Genomic DNA, 18,843 nt, shown 5'->3' on the forward strand with positions numbered 1-18,843 from the left:
GCCTAGGACATTAAAGCCTCATTTACACTAGCATGTTTTCCTTCACAAGTTTTCCTTGGTAGTGTAAATGAAAGGAAAACTTGCTAGTGTAAATGAGGCTTAAAGGCGCTGTTACACTGTGCATGTAATTTTGCGTGCAACTTGGCGAGGCAAGTCGCGATCACCACGCTTCAGCATCAGGCAATGAAAATGTTCCTTTAACCTCATGTGATCATCGAAAACGAGACAAGTTGCAGGAAACGTTGCCCAGTGCAACAACCATCCAGCAACTTGTTTCGCACTGAACTTGAGAACTTTTGTCGCAACAAAATTGCGAAACAGGTTGCAAGAAAACTGCTCAGTGTAATAGCACCTTAAGTTGCCTAAAATAATTGTAGAAGACGCGCTTCATTAAAAGGTATACAAATATGAAACTTCATTGCCGACTGAGAGGTGCTTCGACCTTGGGCAGCATTCTCAAGACCAAACTCAGAGTTTTCCAATATATGAACCGTCTCAACGCGGACAAATATCGGTTTTTATTGTTTCTTGTCTTTCACAAATCATTTTCATGGTTATTGAGCTTGTCAGCAAGTAGAATATATTATAGCAAAAACACTGTGCAGAGCAAAATTTATTTCATTTTTTGTTCCAAAGATGTTTACTTAACATTGGCTCTAAACAACAATTAGTGGCTCATGAAAAAAGTTCATGTACAATCCTAGACAAAATTGTTGGCACGATGAAGTTAATTGAAAGGCAATGCAGAACAACCTTCTCAGTTCACCACCCCCCCCCCCCCCCACTCTTTTACAATGCCAAGAGTTGTGGCACTTTAAAGGCCACTAAGAGGAGAACGATTATAAATTATGAAGTGCATCTTTAATTAAAGAAATTTTTGTTGTGTCTCGCGCAATGAGAACACAACGATCTTTACTTTAATCAATATGGCGGTTCAATACAAAGCACAGGATCAGATACATGGTATGCGCACGCATGTAGTATTAACAAGGACGCTGTTAACACGTGCGGCATGGCACTTTTTGCCCGAATTATTGAGGGTGTCCCAAAACGTTTTGACCACGATTGTAGGAACAACTATCGGAAACCGTGATAAACACTGGACGGACGCGGACTAACTAATGATGAACAGAAAACAAGTGTTTATATTGCTTTTTCAACTCAGTTTGGCAGTTAATCCCACGATTATTCTACGGTGCTGATTTATACACCAAGCCGGCCAATCTTGCCTATTATCCACCAGCATACGAACCCAAAACAATGAGCAACACACAAAAAGCAAGCCAGTGTTTGATTCCTTAAACGCGGGCAAGGAGAAAAAAGAAAACGGATCAATGATCTGAAACGGCAACCAAGACAGTTGCACAACCAGAGGCACCAGTTTCTGGTCCTGGGACCCATTATCGTAACATCATAACTCACTCCGCCGTTACCAATAGCTGTAAACTGGACTTTCGCTTCAGGCGTTGACCCAAATTCCTGCTTGAGATGAGCCACATGCCGATCTGGGGGCAGCCATCTATCGGTCCACTGTATGATATCCTCGGCCTGGTAGGAAATTGTCCCATAGTGTAAGCGTGTCTCCAGCAATACTTTGCCTGCGGGATAATCAGCTAATTTGCCACTGGCAGCAGAACTTGTCGAGGTGTCTAAAATTGAACGTGCACACTTGTTAATATTATTTTACAGCTATTTTCATTGTATTTTCAGTGTCATAAACCACAATTCTCCTACAGTTTAATGGTGCAACAACAACAACAACAACAACAATAACTTTATTTCAAGAGGGAGACGCTCCTTTTTGAAGTTTCTTCTAGTATGCACAATCTGATATTGATAAGTGCCTCTCATGACTCAAATCAACGTCTTCTCTACTGCTGGATACTACTATGCGTTCAGAATACAATAGCATTCCTTATGCAAGAAATCGTGTCTCTACATGCAGTTTCGTACCAAAAGCTATAGAACTGTGAAATACTCTACCGCAATCAAATAGATGTATACAAAACAATACTAAAGCCGTATGCACAACACATTACAACTCGTGTTATTCATACAGGCAGTACTAAGACATATGATTCTTAGGTAGAACAATAAATGTGAGATGAACTTAAGATTGACCAATTTTTCTTTTCTTGTTTCGACAAAACCAAAACAACGAAAGATATAGGAGGAAAAATGCGTCGTATGATAACTTCCTTATTTGCATGACAACTTTCTAAAAAGCATTTTTTTTTAAAGAAAATCGCTTTTTTCACCTGCATCATTTTCGGTGAAGCATCTATAGTCACACTCTTGTCCGTAACGATCTCCAAATGATCTTCTGTAGGGCTCTGGTTTGTCACCACCACGATCCACCAAAGAGGAATGTGTGGTCTCTTCGAGTTTGTCTTGCTCTTGTTCCATCAAAAGTGGCTGCCGGTGATAAAAGAAACAGTGACAATCCTGATTCTCATTTCAAGCTAATAAGACTGTGGGCAATCAAAAAAGGAAAACGACAAATCCATGCAACTTAAAAGTTTTTGAGCAAAACATTCGATACTGGAAGCTTTTACCAGGTCAGATTACAGTCTGGGTCGTCAGTTCCATTGGAAAATTTAAGCAAGCAGCCATGGACGGAAGATAATCCACGTATAAGGTATAAATTGGATAAAACTAATCAACTGTTAAGTTAATGTTCTTTTATCTGGCCAAGTTAACCTTCTTCAGGAAGGATCCGATGTAACAGTTTTACATGTTAAAAATATAATAAAAAAGTTGACACTGGCTAAAATATTGTGTTGGACGTTTTGGCAACTGATGTTGCTTTTCTCAGCAGGGATGAAAAATGCAAAAATCTAACGGCGTCCCGATGGTACACGATGCGTATAAATATAAAATCGCACTTCAAAAGAATATTTTAAAAAATGAAATAGACAATAAAAACGAAGGTCTCCAGAGCACTCTAAAATATTTTTACAAATTCTTTATGTTATTGTAAACGTTTGGAAGTGCTATATGCTCGTTTATAGCGTTCGTATCTCGTAAGGAATGCCAAGCCTCCAGAATAAGTCTTTGTCGCCATGCCGATGATCTGTCAACAATTTCGACGTTCATCAAGTCTATTTGGTGATTGTAGCGCATGTGGTGTTTGGCCAACAAAGAGTTTTCATCTAATGTTGCTATGGCCTTTGAGTGCTCTTTGACGCGTGTTTTTAGCGCGCGCGATGTCTGACCGATGTAAACACAATCACAATCTTTGCATCTGATCTTATATACGATTCCTCTAGAGGCCTCCCTCTCGATTTTGTCCTTTGGTTTTTTAAGTATATTTGAGATTGTCCGAATAGGTTTATGAGCGACCTTAATGTTGAAACCTCGAAGAACCCTCGCGATTTTCTCGGAGAATCCTTTGGCATAGGGCAAAACAACCATACCGCGCTGGTCGGAATCATTTACTTCTTGTTGTCTGTTGCGTTGGCGACCATTGTAGATGAAATTGGCAGGGTAGTTATTAGCGGTACGGGCTTTTGCTACTCTCTTAGTTTCTCGTACAGCTTCCTCTTCGGTGGACGGGATATTCTTTGCGCGATCCATGAGGGTGCGTATGACCGAGTATTTATGTTGGGGGTGGTGATGAGATTTGAAGTCAAGGTAGCGGTCGGTGTGGGTAGCTTTTCTGTATACAGACACGGTGATCGAGCCATCGTCTTGTCTGGTTGTTTTTGTGTCAAGAAAGGCAATAGAACCTTCTGATTCTATCTCGATGGTAAATTTGATGTTAGTGTTGATAGAATTGAGGTGTGCGTGGAATTCATCCGCGTGTTCCCTTTTTATGCATACATGGCTGTCATCTACGTATCTGATCCACCATTTGGGAGAGTTTGGAGCCGATAACAGGGCCTTTTCTTCTACATATTCCATGACGAGATTGGCTAAGATGGCGCTGACTGGAGATCCCATCGGACAACCGAAAATTTGTTTGAAATGGTCACCTTGGAATACTAAGAAGTTATTGTCGAGTACTAACTGTAAAAGTGCAATTATATTCTGGATGGATAAATTTGTTCTTTCAGGTAGTGATTTATCAAAGTCTAGTCTTTCTTTAACAACTTCCATGGCTAGATGGGTAGGAATGCAAGTGAACAGTGACACGACGTCAAAGGATACTAGGATTTCGTCGGGATCCACTGACATAGTGCGGATCTTTTCAACGAAAGATGGGCTGTTCTTAACTGTGTACTTATTGTTTTGAAGTGGTGACAAGATATTGGCGAGGTATTTGGATAATTCGTATGTGGGAGACCCAATGGCGCTCATAATTGGTCTTAACGGGACGCGTCAAAGAGCACTCAAAGGCCATAGCAACATTAGATGAAAACTCTTTGTTGGCCAAACACCACATGCGCTACAATCACCAAATAGACTTGATGAACGTCGAAATTGTTGACAGATCATCGGCATGGCGACAAAGACTTATTCTGGAGGCTTGGCATTCCTTACGAGATACGAACGCTATAAACGAGCATATAGCACTTCCAAACGTTTACAATAACATAAAGAATTAGTAAAAATATTTTAGAGTGCTCTGGAGACCTTCGTTTTTATTGTCTATTTCATTTTTTAAAATATTCTTTTGAAGTGCGATTTTATATTTATACGCATCGTGTACCATCGGGACGCCGTTAGATTTTTGCATTTTTCATCCCTGCTGAGGAAGGCAACAGCAGTTGCCGAAACGTCCAACACAATATTTTAGCCAGTGTCAACCTTTTTATTATATTTTTAACATGCCTGGCTACACACCAAACATTTTTAGTTTTACATGTGCTCCCCAGTTACTTGAAATCGTACTGGGGTTTGAATCCTTTTACAAACTGAAAGGCAGCAAGTTACTTCTCAGATATATGATGTTAACACAGTGAATTGTTGCCTCGGCTCATGTAAATAAGCTATCTGGTTAGATAGATCTTCAGGAAAAGAATTACAAAGCAAAGTATTCAAACCTCTCGATCTGTATGACTGGCCTCTAGCGGCGGGATCGAATCAGGTTCTGTGTGGCTTGGTACAAGTTTGGGTGGAGGAGGTACAAGTTTGGGTGGAGGAGTATAATTGAAGGTGCACCCCTTTTTACCGCCGTTGACGCAATGTCGTACCCCTTCTTCGTGAATTGGCCTGTGCTTCTTGTTCCAAGACAAAATGAAGCTTTTTCTTCCATCCATATCCTCTTCACGGAACTGAGGGGATATTTTTCTCCTCACCCAGCGTGACATTACGAAATTTTCTTCTTCCTCGTCATCCTTGTAATATGTATCACCGCCAATCACTATCAATACTTTGCCATCTGAGATAGATAGGATAGAATTCAGTAAGACGTAAAGCTAACAATCGCTCTTTTTCAAGTGCAAGAGCGAAGAAGCTCTATTGAATGCAATGTATCCTCTCCCTTCCACAATAACTCAAACGGAGCTCCTGTATTGAGAGAATCCCCTGTAAAAATGATTGGTCTTTCTGTATGCGAGCTTACAAAAAGTTTGCAAAATGCAGTGGGAAACGCATCGAATCTCTGCAGAAAAGGGCGCAATAAAACAAATTCTATTTCATCTACCTGCACAGGTCACATTCAAGCCACCTGTAATTTTCTTCCTTTTTCTCCGAGAAAATCATCCCCCCGTATTAAACAAGACAAGTGCGCGTTGTTGAAATAAATCTTTCCAAGAATTGTTTCCGGCTTTTACCGTGACATCCTCGTCACGTGAATATCAAACAACTCAAACTGAAAGCGAAAGTGAGCGTTCTGTTTGCAAAATGTCAGAGTGTGTTCAGTCTAGAAGCTCGTGATCTTTTACTCAAAGAATTATACCGTTCCTACATTTTTTCTTGCGGAAACTGTGAACAGTTCAATTCTTGAACAATAGAATATTCTAGCCAGGATTGCACTGTCGTCTCTTGTAAGCGAGGAGGTTCACCGGAGAAATAACAGAATTTCAATGAAATTACCGTTGATCTTGGTCATTTAAAATGGTTTTTCAGGAATATGAACAGCTCTATTAAAAAGTTCCGCGTTTTAAGTCAACCGAAGATATACCAGTTGGAAACGAGAATCTAGCTGTTTTGCCGAAGCACTTCAGTTTCCTTGGGAGATGGACAAAACCTGACTCTTATATATCAGAGTTTGGATAACATCCTGGGAAACAACCGGCCATTGAATCGAAAGAAAGTGAAATTCTTCTTTGGGTGCTACTTCCTAGTCTCGCACAGGTCAGAAAAATATTAAAAAGTAAAGATGTAACTTGTACCTTTAAGAGCTTCAAATAAGCCCGGAAGTGAAGTTTGCCTTAAAACTGACCTGTGGCACGTAACAATGCTCGGTAGAACTTTGCGTAGCCAATCCCGGCATTATCTTCGTTAATAGAAAGCCGAGATTCATCTGCATGAAGAACAAAAATGGCGAAATCCATCTTCAATGTCGGCAATGTTGTGTCAACGAACTCATCCATTCGCTGAAGGCCAAAGTAAAGTGGTTCAGCAGATATTTTCAAGCTGTAGTTCTCTTCTACGTCCAATAAGAGCTTTTCAACTGTTTTCAAGTCGTAGGTTTCATCGCAGTTGAAAAGGTAAAACTTCATTATCTCCTCCTTAGCAGCCATTTCTTGCGAAAGTGATAAATCTTATAAATAACCAACATTGGTTTTTGTCCGTGGCCGTCTTTCTAAGAATTGTGAGAATAATGTGCGCTTGCGCCAACCGTCATAATTTAAACATGCGCCGGTTCGTGATGAGCTGAGCTCTTTTTTGTTCATTGCCACTGCCGGGTGATAACGGGGACGTGAATGAATACTGGACAGCAAGATTTATTAAAATAACTCCTGAGAAAACACATTTTAGTTGCACATGAAGTGCATCGGTCTAAAAATTTTCTAACAATGGGTCTGAGCGTTTCAAACAATGAGGTAAGTGTTAGTGTTAACTTGTTAGGAAATACAGTGCCCCCGTTCAATGCTAGTGCAATACACCTTCGTCTTAGATGGAGCTTTGGTTGCTTCATGATAAATACGTAAAAAGTGATTAACATTCAGAAAAAAACCTCTCGTCAACTGAAGCCCACCGCAAAACAATGGCATTGATAAGTAGTTTAGATGTAAATATCATGAACAATATTACAATTCACAATTTAGATTACATCTACCCTAATTTTTCGCTGTTAACTAGAACTCAATCCTGCGAGCTCTGAAAATTTAAAAAATGCTTCTCTAATAAATGATTTCTACTAGTAAGATATGTAATATTGACAAGTAAGGTTGCAATCTTCAGCTGAGGCCCACATTTCTAGTGTTCTCTTGTGGTTTCTTGAATTTTCCAGCCTGGGGTTTATTTAGTCTCTCGCATTTTCCGAGCCATTGCCTTAGATCCTTCTCTCTGAACTTGGCGCATTTTAACTGAACGCTCACCACACTTCAGCACCTTCTCAACAACCTCCATCACGCATTTCTTGTAAACAGGAGAGTAATCTTTCGGATCACCAAATGAATTTGCGACGAAGTACACATTTCTCCTATCGCTTCCGGTGACCTCCATAGCAACATCTCTTAATCTCTTTCGTTCTGATTCAGGGTTTGCCCTTCTTTGGATTTCATCATCATGGGTTAACACTGTTATGATGGTGATAACTGTAGACACAAAGATGAAAGAGTGGCAAATATCAGCTTGACCGCCTGGTTTTATTAGCTTTTTTTTTGCCATGGTACTAAGTTCTCATATTTGTGCCACAGGGACCAGAAAGATAACCAGGCAAATGCAACTTTGAGTTAAACCTCAGTGACCACAATGAACTGATTACTATAGAGTGTTTTCACTCACGTGATCAGTAACCTTGTTTTTCCACCGAAACAAAAGAAAACGTTTGCCGATGATAATAGAGCTCAATTCCCAGAGGATTAGTTGGGACACCAACATGGCCGCCGTTCTATTGTTTAGGAACACTAACATGGCCGCCGTGACGTCACGTAGGAACACTCTATAAAGGGCCATTTTTTTAATTACCCCTTTCCAATATTACCGGGCTATCAGCTACGTCAAGTCCAGAAATGCACGTAAATATGTGCACACCAATAATTTTGATTAGCGCCATGGAGAGGATTGACACTTGCCCAGTCCACTCCCCAACTTCAACATCTAGCTCTTGTGTCGAGGAATACAGTCAATCATTCAGTCAATAGCCCATTTCCGAGTTGCTGCATGTCTCAGTTTCAAAACGAGTTCTGTTGCACAACCATTCAAATGTAAATGAGTTGCGTATTCTTATGCAAATTAAACTCATTTCCCTTACAATAGTTGAGCACCAAGACTCACTTCGAAACCGAGACTAACAGCAACTCGGAAATGGCCTATTCACATCACAAATTAACAAACGGTCCAGATAAGAACGATAGCAACAACGGCAACGAACATGTTGGAATTCAATTGGTATGCAAAAAGGTGATAACTTTTCTATTGTCTGTACTTACTTCTGATTGGCTTAAACAGCAAAAGTTAACAAAACTTCATAAAAGCAGCATTATATTCACCCTTACTTTCCAACCATCTTCCATCTTTCATCTGGTTTCAGTTTAAATGAATTCCACAGAAATCGTATGTGGGGAACATGTAAAATTGTAAACGTTTCTTGGCTTTTGTTTTCAACTCTTGTGATTGGTCAAAATCTTTTAACACAAAAAAACACCCTTTCAAAGTGGGCTGTAAATGAATTTTATTGCGTTAACGGCTTTTCTGTAGGTTTATGCATTCTCTGTGTAAAAATGATAACATTCCTATGTGGGGAAAGCCCCGTTGCCGCATAACAAAGGAAATTGCTATCCACCTTACACGGATCATATTAACTCTGATCATCAAGGAAAGATTAACGGTTGCGTCTACCTTAATGTTGTTCTCTGATGGAGGACAAAATTCTCTACAAATGGTGAGGCAAAAATTTTGAAATAATGAACAAAACACTGAAGCTGATTTTCAGTAAGACACAAGTACGAGAAATAACCATACTTAACTGGTTTAAGAATCTTTCATGTCATAACTTTGTGTTTTGGTTAACTTATTTAAATGTTTTTAGCCAACGTAATTTCTTTGCTTTAAGTGAATCACGGCAAGGACTTACTTTCTCTCTTCAGGATGTGTTGAACAAAGTCAATGCTTTCTCTGTATTTTCCCTGTTCAAATCTGACATCAGTGGCGTTGATCACCCAAATGACCACATGTACCTGATCTGCAATTGGAGGCTTCTCGTATTTGTGGGCAGCAAGTCCGCCTTTAGTCGCCTTCGATGCACTAGCAGCGTCTCGCGTCAAGTCATCTCCGGGTTTTTCAAGTCCGTAAATGATACGAAACAGTTCACCTGTTAAAAACATGAAATAATATTTAAGGTCATCATACCTACCCCTCCCGTCCTGACCCCCTACCCCTTAGGAAGGGCTAATACTCTAGTTATTGCTCCCTCTAACGACTCCCTTATCTGGCCTTTATTCCCCGGTCTCCCGTATCATTCATGCCTCTCCTCCTTCCCTTCCCCCTTTTCTGGAGCTCGCCTTAGCATATAGAAGTGATTGACGAAATACTGACCTTCCTCTATCTTGCCAAGATGAAAAAACCCTGCGGTGTCGTAAAATGTAACATGGCTTTCAGGAACAGGAAAACAGTCCAGTACTCGCGTTCCTTCGCAAGACGTTGCCTGAGTCATTGCAGGCGCTTCAAGACCCAAGCATTTGAAGATAGTGTTGATCAAGGCTGATTTCCCTGAGCCAGTCATGCCGAAGAGAGCGACGTTCAGTCGTAGACCTTCGATTTCACCAGGCAATGCATCACCAAATTTCTCGAAAGTACCAATCTTGAAACTCTTTATGCTTTTGATCAATTCTTCTAATTGACCGTCTTGATCCATGATCGCTTACTTGAGAGTACAGTTATCTCCTTTGAGCTTGCTGGCTATTTGGATTCAATATTCCTGAAACTAAAATTATGAAAACTCAGTCAGTGTCTGACGTCACGAAGGGTGTTTCCAAGAACTCACTGAGCCTTCGCTTGAAAGTCTAGTTAAGAATTAGAAACTTACTAGTTTTGACTACTCTGAACGAGTTATTGAAGTATTTTGTGGGAACAAATTTTTGCTAGAGATCACGAGCCGGGTGAGGGTCCATATTTTTATAAGGCGGAAGTAGCTATGGATTTGCATGACTTGTTTTGACTACACATTATAAGCAGTTTCCTTGAAATCGTGACATTCGCTTCTTCGGGGAAAATACCGACAAGAACTAAAAATTATCACAAGAATGGCCGAACCACCTATCTTCACTACTAATATACAAGACCCTGGAGCAGGATCAAGAGAAGAGATTAAATCCAAAAGTTTTCATCTTTTCAACTGCGATCATACCTTCAGTTTGGAGTCAGTGGAAAAGTTGCTGAAAAGCATCGAAGCGCAAGTTGGTTTTGACATCTCTCCGGTTCAGCGTTACTTCGACCTTCGTGAAATGGCTGATGTGCGCGATAGCATCATCAAAGAACATACGCAGATGGATTATGCCATTTTCGTTGTCCATGCAAACGAATCTCGATTGTCTATCAACGAAGAAAACGCAGGTATTGGCTACGCCATGATTTACAGAGCTTTGGTGAAGAAAACTGGTAGGTGATGTGTTTACGGAGGTGATTACTGCATCGCAGTAAAATGGCATCTAATCAAATGTTCAGTAGTGGACGCCTTTGAATTCAGAGCAACGAATTTGCCGATAACCTAAAGAGTGGCCAACCATTTATATATCTTTTGAATGAAACAGACAGACGGTCAGAAATTTGTAAGGCGGAAGTGTTTTGTTTATTTCGTCTTATTCAAGTTGCCGCTTTGGACAGGCTTTGTTCTAATGAAAGCATAAAGTGATGACTAGGTTAAGGTAGCAAAACCTACTGTTTCAGTTTAGTGCTGGGTACCCCTGTGTACAAACATTTCGGTCGCGAAAGAGAAATTAACTCAAACGAACATAATGTAGGCAAGAGATGCATTCTCCTATCAAGGGGTCCGCTTTCAGTTTCCAGGAAAGAAAGAAAAGAAACTTGCTTTCCCCGATCAAAGGTTTCACTTTCCAGACTTTCAGTTTCCGAGTAATCATGATATATAAGAGGCATACATCAGCTGCCGATGATTCCTTTTATGCCAATGCAATATCGTTTTTGTTAACTTTTGTTTTCTTAAAAGAATCGAAAATCAAATCTCGGTGTATTGAAGATTTGCCATTCGATGTTTTCGGGAAAATTTATTTAAAAGTAAAGTTTACCTAATAGACCATATTCGTATTCTCAGTATTGGACTCGAACTAGCTTGCAGTGGAGGCTAATGCGGGGGAATATATTAAAAAGTATTTGCTTGTGAAAAGTTCCCCCCCATTAGCCTCCATTGCAAGCTAGTTCCAGTCCAATACTGAGAATATGAATATGGTCTATTACCAGCCGCTTTTTCGGGAAATGAGCCCGCACGACAATGGGTTCCTTTGTAATAACGTTTTTTAACTTGCTTTTAGATGAAAAAGTTATTATCGTGATTGGTGGAGATGATAATTACAAAGACGAGGCAGAGAAACAGGGCAGTGTACTGTCTCGCTGGGCTTATAGAAAGATTTCCTCTCAGTTCGACGAGAAATTAATGGATGGAAGAAAAAGCTTCATATTTTCCTGGGAGAAAGAACACAGGCCCATCCATGAAGAAGCCATGATTCATTTCTTCGATCCCCAGGACAAGAAGCAAAAATTTGTTCCTAAGCCTATTCCTGTTCTAACACTCGAGCAACGAGGTGATAAAACAGAGGATGACCAAAATCCCCCCCGTGGCACTAATCCACTGGAATCACTGAACGGACTTGAAAGACAAACAACAAGTGAGGAAGAGAGCAAGTTGGAAGCGCCACCTGACAGTCCAAACTCGTTTGAAGATGAAAACAAAAGCGAACGGGGCTCATCAGAGGATTATGTGATTATTGAAAAGCCAAGTAAGTTTGAGGCATTCCAGTAGCTACTTTATGGTTCTCAACCTCTAAGAGCCGGGTTAAAAAAAAAAAACAACTAGGACGACAGCTGAAATGAAGCAACACAGTGTTTGCGGAAGTAGTGGAACTGAACAAGAGTGATGGATAAAAAGAACGGAGAGTCACTTCCATCCTCCTTTGACAGTTTCTTTCAACCGTTGACAATTACCAAACAAAAGAATTTGACTAGGTTGCCTTGAAAAGCATTTTCTAGTTTCGTAAAGCCTGAGCAAATTTAAAGGTGCATTCCTTTGGGATGATCCGAAAAAGGATCATTGATCCAAGATCATTTGGATCACGCCGTGAGGAACCGATAAATCCACTCTGGGAAAGGATTTTTCGGTTCCTTTGATGCACCATGATCCAAGTGATCTTGGATTAGTGATCCTTTTTCGGATCATCCCAAAGGAAAGCACCCTTAAGGCGCTGTTACACTGTGAAATGTTTCGTGCAACTTTTCTCGCAATGTTTTGGCGACACTGTGGCGGGACAAGTTGCACGAAACATTTCAGTGTAACATACCCTGCAACGGCCAAAATCGTTGCGAGACAAGTTGCACGAAAAGTATACAACCAAATTCTACTTTCGGTAACGGCTTCTGCAACTTGTCTCGCAACGATTTTGGCCGTTACAGGGTATGTTACACTGTGAAATGTTTCGTGCAACTTCTCCCGCCAAAGGGTCGCCAAAACATTGCGAGACAAGCAGCCGATCAAATTTAATGCAAGAAAGTAGTAATTTAATGTTATGAGCTCCTCCTTTTTTCAGGCGCGGAGCCAAGAGCTAACAAAAATGTTCCTCAACTAAGCGTCACGGTGGCAATCTTGTATCGAAACAAATCGGATTTGGCTTTCATTGAAGACGTGTTTGGAGATCTCCTTTCTCTTGGTATATCCCCAATGACATGCAAAGATCCGTCAGATTTGAATCAACTGATCTCCACTAATCCAGTGAGATCCTGTTTTGTCATGTTAACAGCTGAAGATTTGAAGGACACTCGGTACACTGAACTCCTAAAAACGGCTCAAAGCACTGTCGGTAAGTTTCATGCTGGTCAACCCGAAAAAAAATTCAATTTAATGTAAGACAATTTTGAGTTCGTGGACGCTGGGAAAGACAGATCTTCAAGCCTTTGAATAAATACATATTACATTTTGGTACCCGGTTCTGGGCAAAACTTTGAACGGCAGCATAAATAACAATAATATCCATCAACACGTATCTTAAGAGTTGTAGGACGATAGCTCATTGGGCCCGTCTTTTCGCTTGCAGGGACTTGTCGAGCACAGGGTTTCCGCTATCGTGATTGGATCTTCAGGACACCGTCATGACGATTTTCCCATGACGTCACCATTCGCCATCAATGTCCAACTAGAGGTTTATTGGCTTGTCAAACAAGAACTTCTTTTGTTCGTTTGATGGCAAAGGAATTTGATTTTGATGTGCACAACTGAACTACATTTTAATTTTATAAACTGCTTTAAATGGTTTTCTATCTGAATTTAATGACCAAAACACCTTCTTTGTTTTAGAAAAAAGGATAGTGATCATCCTCTGCGACACTGACGATGTATCACGGGATGAAGAACAGGAAATAACTGAAACTATTGGAGGCCATCTGGGCGAAAAAGGCCTAGTTCTTTGCTTGAAAAATCTGCCCAACCCAAGAAAAGAAGGCGCCATAGCTAAACCTGCGAGAGAATCGGGGTTACGGATTGATACTCATGATGTTCAGCACAGCCCACCAAATCAAGTGCGTTCAACGATCGAACCGCCACCTGACAGTTCAAAGTCCTGTGAAGGTGCGAATCAAGACGAACCTGTGGAGCAGGACTCGTCAGGCAATTTTGAGCACCATGATATGTCAAGTAAGTATGAAGCATTCCACTACTATTTACTCGATGGTTGTTAACTGCTAAATCAAGCCAAACCAAGTGAAAAACACACACAAAGGAAATGTAGGAACACGGTGTTTACGGAAGTGGTAGAACTAGGCCACTGGAAAAAGAAGAAAAAAGTTTAAGGGTTAGAGGTTAGAGATGACAGAAAGGGAGCGGATGAGAAGAGAAGCTCCGCTCTCGGAAGGACAAAATAAAAATCTAATTTTACTATACCCACGGGACAGAGGGCCGACCCCTACCCACACAACTATCATCATAAATTATCAGTCACAACAACATTCCGTTTCTTTATGGGGTTTATGGTTAAAGGATAGATGTTTAATGGTAATTGGGTGAATGGTTTTATAATATAAGTCTCATTGTTTTTCTTTGTAACATTAACGTAAATTTTTACGAGTTGTGATTTGAGCGAGTCAAAGTACGCCTATTTGTCAGGATCAGTAAGCATGGGAAACTGAAAGCCGCTCGATTAGCTCCATTATTAATTAATATAAATTTAGCACTCTTATGTATCCGGATAATTGTCCTTGTACTAATGGTAAATAAAATTGTTACTGTTTTCCGCTTCCGGCAGACGATTAGCTGTATTTAGTAAGAAAGTGAACAATTTATTTGTAAGTGCTCGTTATTTTTTCAGGCGATGACCCCACAGCTCAAGAAACCGGACAATCGTGCCCTGTGCTCTTTCCCGATGCAGTTCCTAAACAAAGCGTGGCAATCTTGTACAGAAATCCATCGGACCTGACTTTCATTGACGACGTATTTGGAGAACGCATATCTGCTGGTATATCCCCATTGTTAAGCCAAGATCCGACAGATTTGAAATCTAAACTAATCTCGGCTTCTCCAGTGAGATCCTGTTTCATCATGTTACCGGCTGGAGATTGGAGAAATGACCCTGGGTATGATGACTTCCTAAGGACAGCTGAAAGCAATGTCGGTAAGACATCTGTAGTTTCATGCTGGTCAACCTAAACAAAAATGAATTTAATGTATCTGAATCTTACGTTCAAACCACCTTCTTTCTTTTAGAAAAAAAGATAGTGATCATTCTTTGCGACACTAACGAAGTATTACCAGACGGAGAACAGAAAATCACTGAAAATATCTGGAATCTTCTGGGCGAACAAGGCGTTGTACTTTGCTTGAAAAATCCTTCTCAAAGCGCTGGTGCAGATGTTTCTAGATCCCAGTCCTGCCCTAGTAACAAAAGCCCCGCAGCGATACCCGAGAGAGATTTTGAGTTACTGATTCATACTCGTCTACGGCATGGAAAGATTTCATACGACAAGAACGATGTGAAGCACAGGGAAAAAGAATGGGAAGCACCCGAGGGTATGGAGAGAAGCTTGTATGAGGATTGGAATACTACCGTAAACGCGGAAATAAAGATTTACCGAAACACCAGAAACGGAGAGTATGAAATTGATGTGAATCCCGATAACAGTGGAGTGGTGAGTTCGGTAAAGCAATTAGCTCGAAATACATGGCGCTTTCTTACTCAGTAGTTTCAGCTTTGGAGACGATAAGTGCCAACATGACAATCAGCCGCCCTTGGACTAACCACAACATGAAGTACATACAAGAAACAAGTGTTTGGACAATCTTTCCTTGTGGCTCAAACTCAGCTTCATGAAAGAGCATCCCCAGTAACATGCAAGTAAATGAACGGTCCTCAATTCGGTGTAAACCAATGGCAGCTAGATGTCCGAAGTGCACATTTCCCGTTTCCCCCACTCTTCAAGAAAGATGGGTGACATGAAGTTCTTAAGTCGTCCCTTGAGACACCACTGTCCCCACTTGAGTCCGCGTTTGAGATGGTGTGTGCCCTACACACCCAACCATAAACAACGAATCAGTCACGTGCAGTTGTAGGCTCTGTTCTCAAAGTCAGAACAGTTCGCGTGCAAAATATCTACATTGACAGTTTAAAACTTCTCTCTCTCATCAGTAACTGCAGGGTCTCAGTTTAACAAAGAATCATAAGATGCCAAAATTACCTTCGTTTGACACAGTTCAAGAAAATGTAAGCGATGTTATGTAAACCCTGAACCATTATTGTGAAAGCAAATATTAATAAAAATTAAAGTAATATAGTTATAGCAGATTTAAAAGAAACTCAGACCTGCAGGGCTAAGAATCACCATGGCTCCTTTCTTAGGAGGTTGAGTTCAAAGGGTCACGGTCCTTTTATTTAGGGGTGCAGGGCTGGCGTAGCAGTGAGAGCACTCGCCTCCCACCAATGTGGTCCGGGTTGAGTTTGTTGGTTCTCTACTCTGCCCCGGCGAGAGGTTTCTCTCCGGGTACTCCGGTTTTCCCCTCTAATTTGATTTGATTTGTGCTAATTTCTTGATCAGTTTACAGTGTCCCCAATTAGTGCTCCAGCGCTAGAAGAATACGCTCTTAAATACAGTTCCTTTCCTTTCTCTCTTTTATTCTTAAGGTTCAGTTACACTGAACGAACTTTAACAAATAAAACACTGCAATTCCAACACAGGCAGTGAAAAACTAGGATACAACAGCGCTGCGTAAATTCCACAAGAAATCTTACAAAATTAAACAGTTTATCTAAACAGGGCAGCAAAATGTAGCCGCTTATTTTTCTGATTCTATTTTCCCAAGAGAGCCCTCTTTCATAGCCATTAAATTGTTAACAGGCCTATCGAAGATTTTGCAAATTACAGCATGCGTTATTATAGATGAAAACAGTTTTCGAAGCCGGATTGTGGAAATATAATACATGATTTCTCGACCGAAAAAAAACACGGTTCTTTTCACCATGAATTTTGTCTCTTAACAAGGCAGACAGATAGGCCCGAAGGATCGCACGATGGCGAAATCGGTGCCATGATCAACGGCAGCACTTGGAGTGACCGATAGCAATGAGAGCGGAAATTCAACTTTCCTTCTCAAAATTGAATCTTTGGGGCGATGACTGTAATTAATGAACGTCTCAAGATCCGTGAAATCCAGCTTTACTACTGTGTTGGGACACTTTTCTCCAGAAATTGACACCCAAACCAGTATAACCGCAGATCCTTGCGCTTTTAAAAATCCTTGATTACCATTTGACGGTGTTACAGCTCAGTAATCCACCGAAGAACTTTTAAAAAAAACTTCGATCAATAAGCACAAGTATAAACCCAAGCAAACACAGTCGAAGTAAATACCGAGATCGGTTTTAAAATGATCCACCTACTGACAGATAATCTGACACAAAAAATTGGCAGCGGCCATCGATCGGTTGATTTCCACTTTTCCATGCATCCATAGCCAATAATCACTGTACAACATATGATAAGGATCTGATGTTCCACGGAACCGACTGATAGTATGCGCGGGAATTCCTTGTCAAGCAACGTACACGTACACTTTCCTGAAATACAATCAAAACAACAAGCTAAATTGGTAACCTTAGTCACAAGAAAGGGGATCGACGCTTTTCCAGGAGAGAGACAAACAACATCCACTCCACATAAGCAATGAAACACCAGAGCAAACTCACTTAATAATAAAGCACTAATGTCCGAAAGCTGAATGAGAAGAGAGGAGGTTGAAGCGAAAAGGCGGGGACAAAAATTGTTGTAGGATTCAATAGCAAATCTATATTTGAATACCAGAGGGAGTCGATTCGCGAGTTGACACTGACCTGTCTTCAGGCGTCCTGGCTAAATATTCTCTCTCGAGCAAACCTTCAATTCTCTTCTTTATAACTTGAGGGCTGGGCATAAATCGAGCCTTCAGTTGTTCCGTTACCTGATAGTGAATATAGAAAATCAAAAGCCTTCATTTCCGAATCTGGCTTTAGAGAGTAGGTCAATTGGGCAGAAAACTCAAAAGGAAGTAATGTTCTACGAGTTCACGTCAAAAAGAGTTGACAGCTTACCTCAGCAACTAAGAGATTGTGCGGTCTTTTCTTTCGAGCCTTCATTATTCTCACAATCGCTGCCTCGATCCTACATTTTATCAAGGAAAATCACTGTTTTGTTGACGAACACCAGAAATCGGGCTATTCCTTACACAGAGTGATATAAAAGAAAACTACCTTGAAAATTGAGATCTTAGGTAAATAACCTTTAATTAGGGCCCTCCCAACTAGCGTCCCATCACACACACACCCATATTTAAGTGGTCTCGCTTCCAGAGAGCTACGGTATACACGACGGTGTAATATTTCCCGGTTGGAAGGAAAGATCCCTCCACTTTTACGATACCAAGTCTCCAATACGAGCGCTTTCCTAACAATTGAAAGGATACTCGTGTTTTCTGTCCTCGTCGACTTTATTCCTGGTTTTCTTTCGTTCGGGCTCCATTTCACCTTTCGCAAGCACTGCGAGAAACACAAAATACTTTGTAACTTTGCATGACATGAAACACTTGAGAAACCAAGTCCGCCAATTTCATGGTATCTAGAAGTTTCCATACGGAATATTTTATTGTGATTTTGGGCAACGCATACGAATTCTAGGGGCAAAATGTCATGGCAAATTGATCCCTCTCCAATCTAATGAACAAAGTCGAATCTAAAGCGCATAACTTTGTTGTTGGTAGACTCTGAAGACGGACTCGAAACCCCCCCCCCCCCCCCCCTTCAAACCCAGACGAAGCATCCCTATTAAACAAAGTGTTATAACGTTATTAGCTTCAAATGAAGTTACCGGTTTGAATCTTAACTCTGTGAAACTTGGATGTAAACTGTTCATTCACGGAAAACATATCCGTTGGTGCTGAGGGGAAAAGAAAATAATAAAAAACTCAATTCAAGATGACAAAGCAATCTTGACACAGTTATTGCTTCTTAGGATTTGACGATCTGATGTGACGTCCATAGCAAAATGATTTGACAAATTTCTCTGTAAGGCCACCAAATTAGCTGCCCCACAGATTCTTTGTTGTTC

At 40.7% G+C, this 18,843-nt stretch overlaps 5 protein-coding genes across 5 annotated transcripts in view; 1 reads left to right on the plus strand and 4 right to left on the minus strand.

Moving 5' to 3' along the window:
• Positions 1-842: 842 nt before the first annotated feature.
• On the minus strand, positions 843-6,749 carry LOC138028466 (uncharacterized). Its single transcript, XM_068876013.1, has 4 exons — positions 6,329-6,749; positions 4,986-5,323; positions 2,259-2,415; positions 843-1,649 (listed from the first exon to the last, which is right to left on the minus strand). The coding sequence occupies exons 1-4, from the start codon at positions 6,627-6,629 to the stop codon at positions 1,204-1,206; spliced, it is 1,242 nt and encodes a 413-aa protein (XP_068732114.1). The 5' UTR covers positions 6,630-6,749; the 3' UTR covers positions 843-1,203.
• LOC138028471 (uncharacterized) lies at positions 2,822-4,189 on the minus strand. Its single transcript, XM_068876022.1, has 2 exons — positions 4,150-4,189; positions 2,822-3,974 (listed from the first exon to the last, which is right to left on the minus strand). Exon 2 carries the CDS (start codon positions 3,940-3,942, stop codon positions 2,956-2,958), a length of 987 nt encoding a protein of 328 aa, XP_068732123.1. The 5' UTR covers positions 3,943-3,974; positions 4,150-4,189; the 3' UTR covers positions 2,822-2,955.
• Positions 6,750-6,817: 68 nt separating the features above from the next.
• LOC138028475 (uncharacterized) lies at positions 6,818-10,194 on the minus strand. The gene is made up of 4 exons (XM_068876028.1): positions 10,082-10,194; positions 9,592-9,979; positions 9,131-9,367; positions 6,818-7,649 (listed from the first exon to the last, which is right to left on the minus strand). The coding sequence occupies exons 2-4, from the start codon at positions 9,908-9,910 to the stop codon at positions 7,351-7,353; spliced, it is 855 nt and encodes a 284-aa protein (XP_068732129.1). The 5' UTR covers positions 9,911-9,979; positions 10,082-10,194; the 3' UTR covers positions 6,818-7,350.
• A 12-nt stretch (positions 10,195-10,206) lies between these two features.
• Positions 10,207-16,043, plus strand: LOC138028458 (uncharacterized). The gene is made up of 6 exons (XM_068876002.1): positions 10,207-10,653; positions 11,544-12,008; positions 12,813-13,082; positions 13,577-13,912; positions 14,583-14,885; positions 14,978-16,043. Exons 1-6 carry the CDS (start codon positions 10,299-10,301, stop codon positions 15,451-15,453), a joined length of 2,205 nt encoding a protein of 734 aa, XP_068732103.1. The 5' UTR covers positions 10,207-10,298; the 3' UTR covers positions 15,454-16,043.
• A 310-nt stretch (positions 16,044-16,353) lies between these two features.
• Positions 16,354-18,843, minus strand: part of LOC138028480 (cullin-3-B-like) — a 15,408-nt gene continuing 12,918 nt past the window's right edge. The window contains exons 9-13 of the mRNA XM_068876033.1: positions 18,604-18,672; positions 18,203-18,275; positions 17,832-17,901; positions 17,595-17,701; positions 16,354-17,321 (exon numbers count right to left, since the gene is read on the minus strand). Coding sequence (XP_068732134.1) covers positions 17,297-17,321; positions 17,595-17,701; positions 17,832-17,901; positions 18,203-18,275; positions 18,604-18,672 — 344 coding nt within the window. The 3' untranslated portion in view covers positions 16,354-17,296. The remainder of the gene's footprint in view (positions 17,322-17,594; positions 17,702-17,831; positions 17,902-18,202; positions 18,276-18,603; positions 18,673-18,843) is intronic.

The sequence above is a fragment of the Montipora capricornis genome, chromosome 13 (assembly GCF_036669925.1).
Source record: "Montipora capricornis isolate CH-2021 chromosome 13, ASM3666992v2, whole genome shotgun sequence".
Lineage (NCBI taxonomy): Eukaryota > Metazoa > Cnidaria > Anthozoa > Scleractinia > Acroporidae > Montipora > Montipora capricornis.

Bases quoted from the DNA above. Each gene is read 5' to 3' on its own strand.
- LOC138028475 (XM_068876028.1), bottom strand. From the start codon at position 9,910: ATGGATCAAGACGGTCAATTAGAAGAATTGATCAAAAGCATAAAGAGT. The intron at 9,368-9,591 runs GTCAGTATTTCG...TGTTTTTAACAG, and splicing joins TCTTGGCAAGATAGAGGAAG to GTGAACTGTTTCGTATCATT. The intron at 7,650-9,130 runs GTAAGTCCTTGC...TTGTGTCTACAG, and splicing joins ACACATCCTGAAGAGAGAAA to TTATCACCATCATAACAGTG.
- LOC138028458 (XM_068876002.1), top strand. From the start codon at position 10,299: ATGGCCGAACCACCTATCTTCACTACTAATATACAAGACCCTGGAGCA. The intron at 12,009-12,812 runs GTAAGTTTGAGG...TCCTTTTTTCAG, and splicing joins TGTGATTATTGAAAAGCCAA to GCGCGGAGCCAAGAGCTAAC. The intron at 13,083-13,576 runs GTAAGTTTCATG...TCTTTGTTTTAG, and splicing joins AACGGCTCAAAGCACTGTCG to AAAAAAGGATAGTGATCATC.
- LOC138028466 (XM_068876013.1), bottom strand. From the start codon at position 6,629: ATGGCTGCTAAGGAGGAGATAATGAAGTTTTACCTTTTCAACTGCGAT. The intron at 5,324-6,328 runs GTCAGTTTTAAG...TATCTATCTCAG, and splicing joins AGCATTGTTACGTGCCACAG to ATGGCAAAGTATTGATAGTG. The intron at 1,650-2,258 runs GTGAAAAAAGCG...GTTCAATTTTAG, and splicing joins CTTCACCGAAAATGATGCAG to ACACCTCGACAAGTTCTGCT.
- LOC138028471 (XM_068876022.1), bottom strand. From the start codon at position 3,942: ATGGGATCTCCAGTCAGCGCCATCTTAGCCAATCTCGTCATGGAATAT.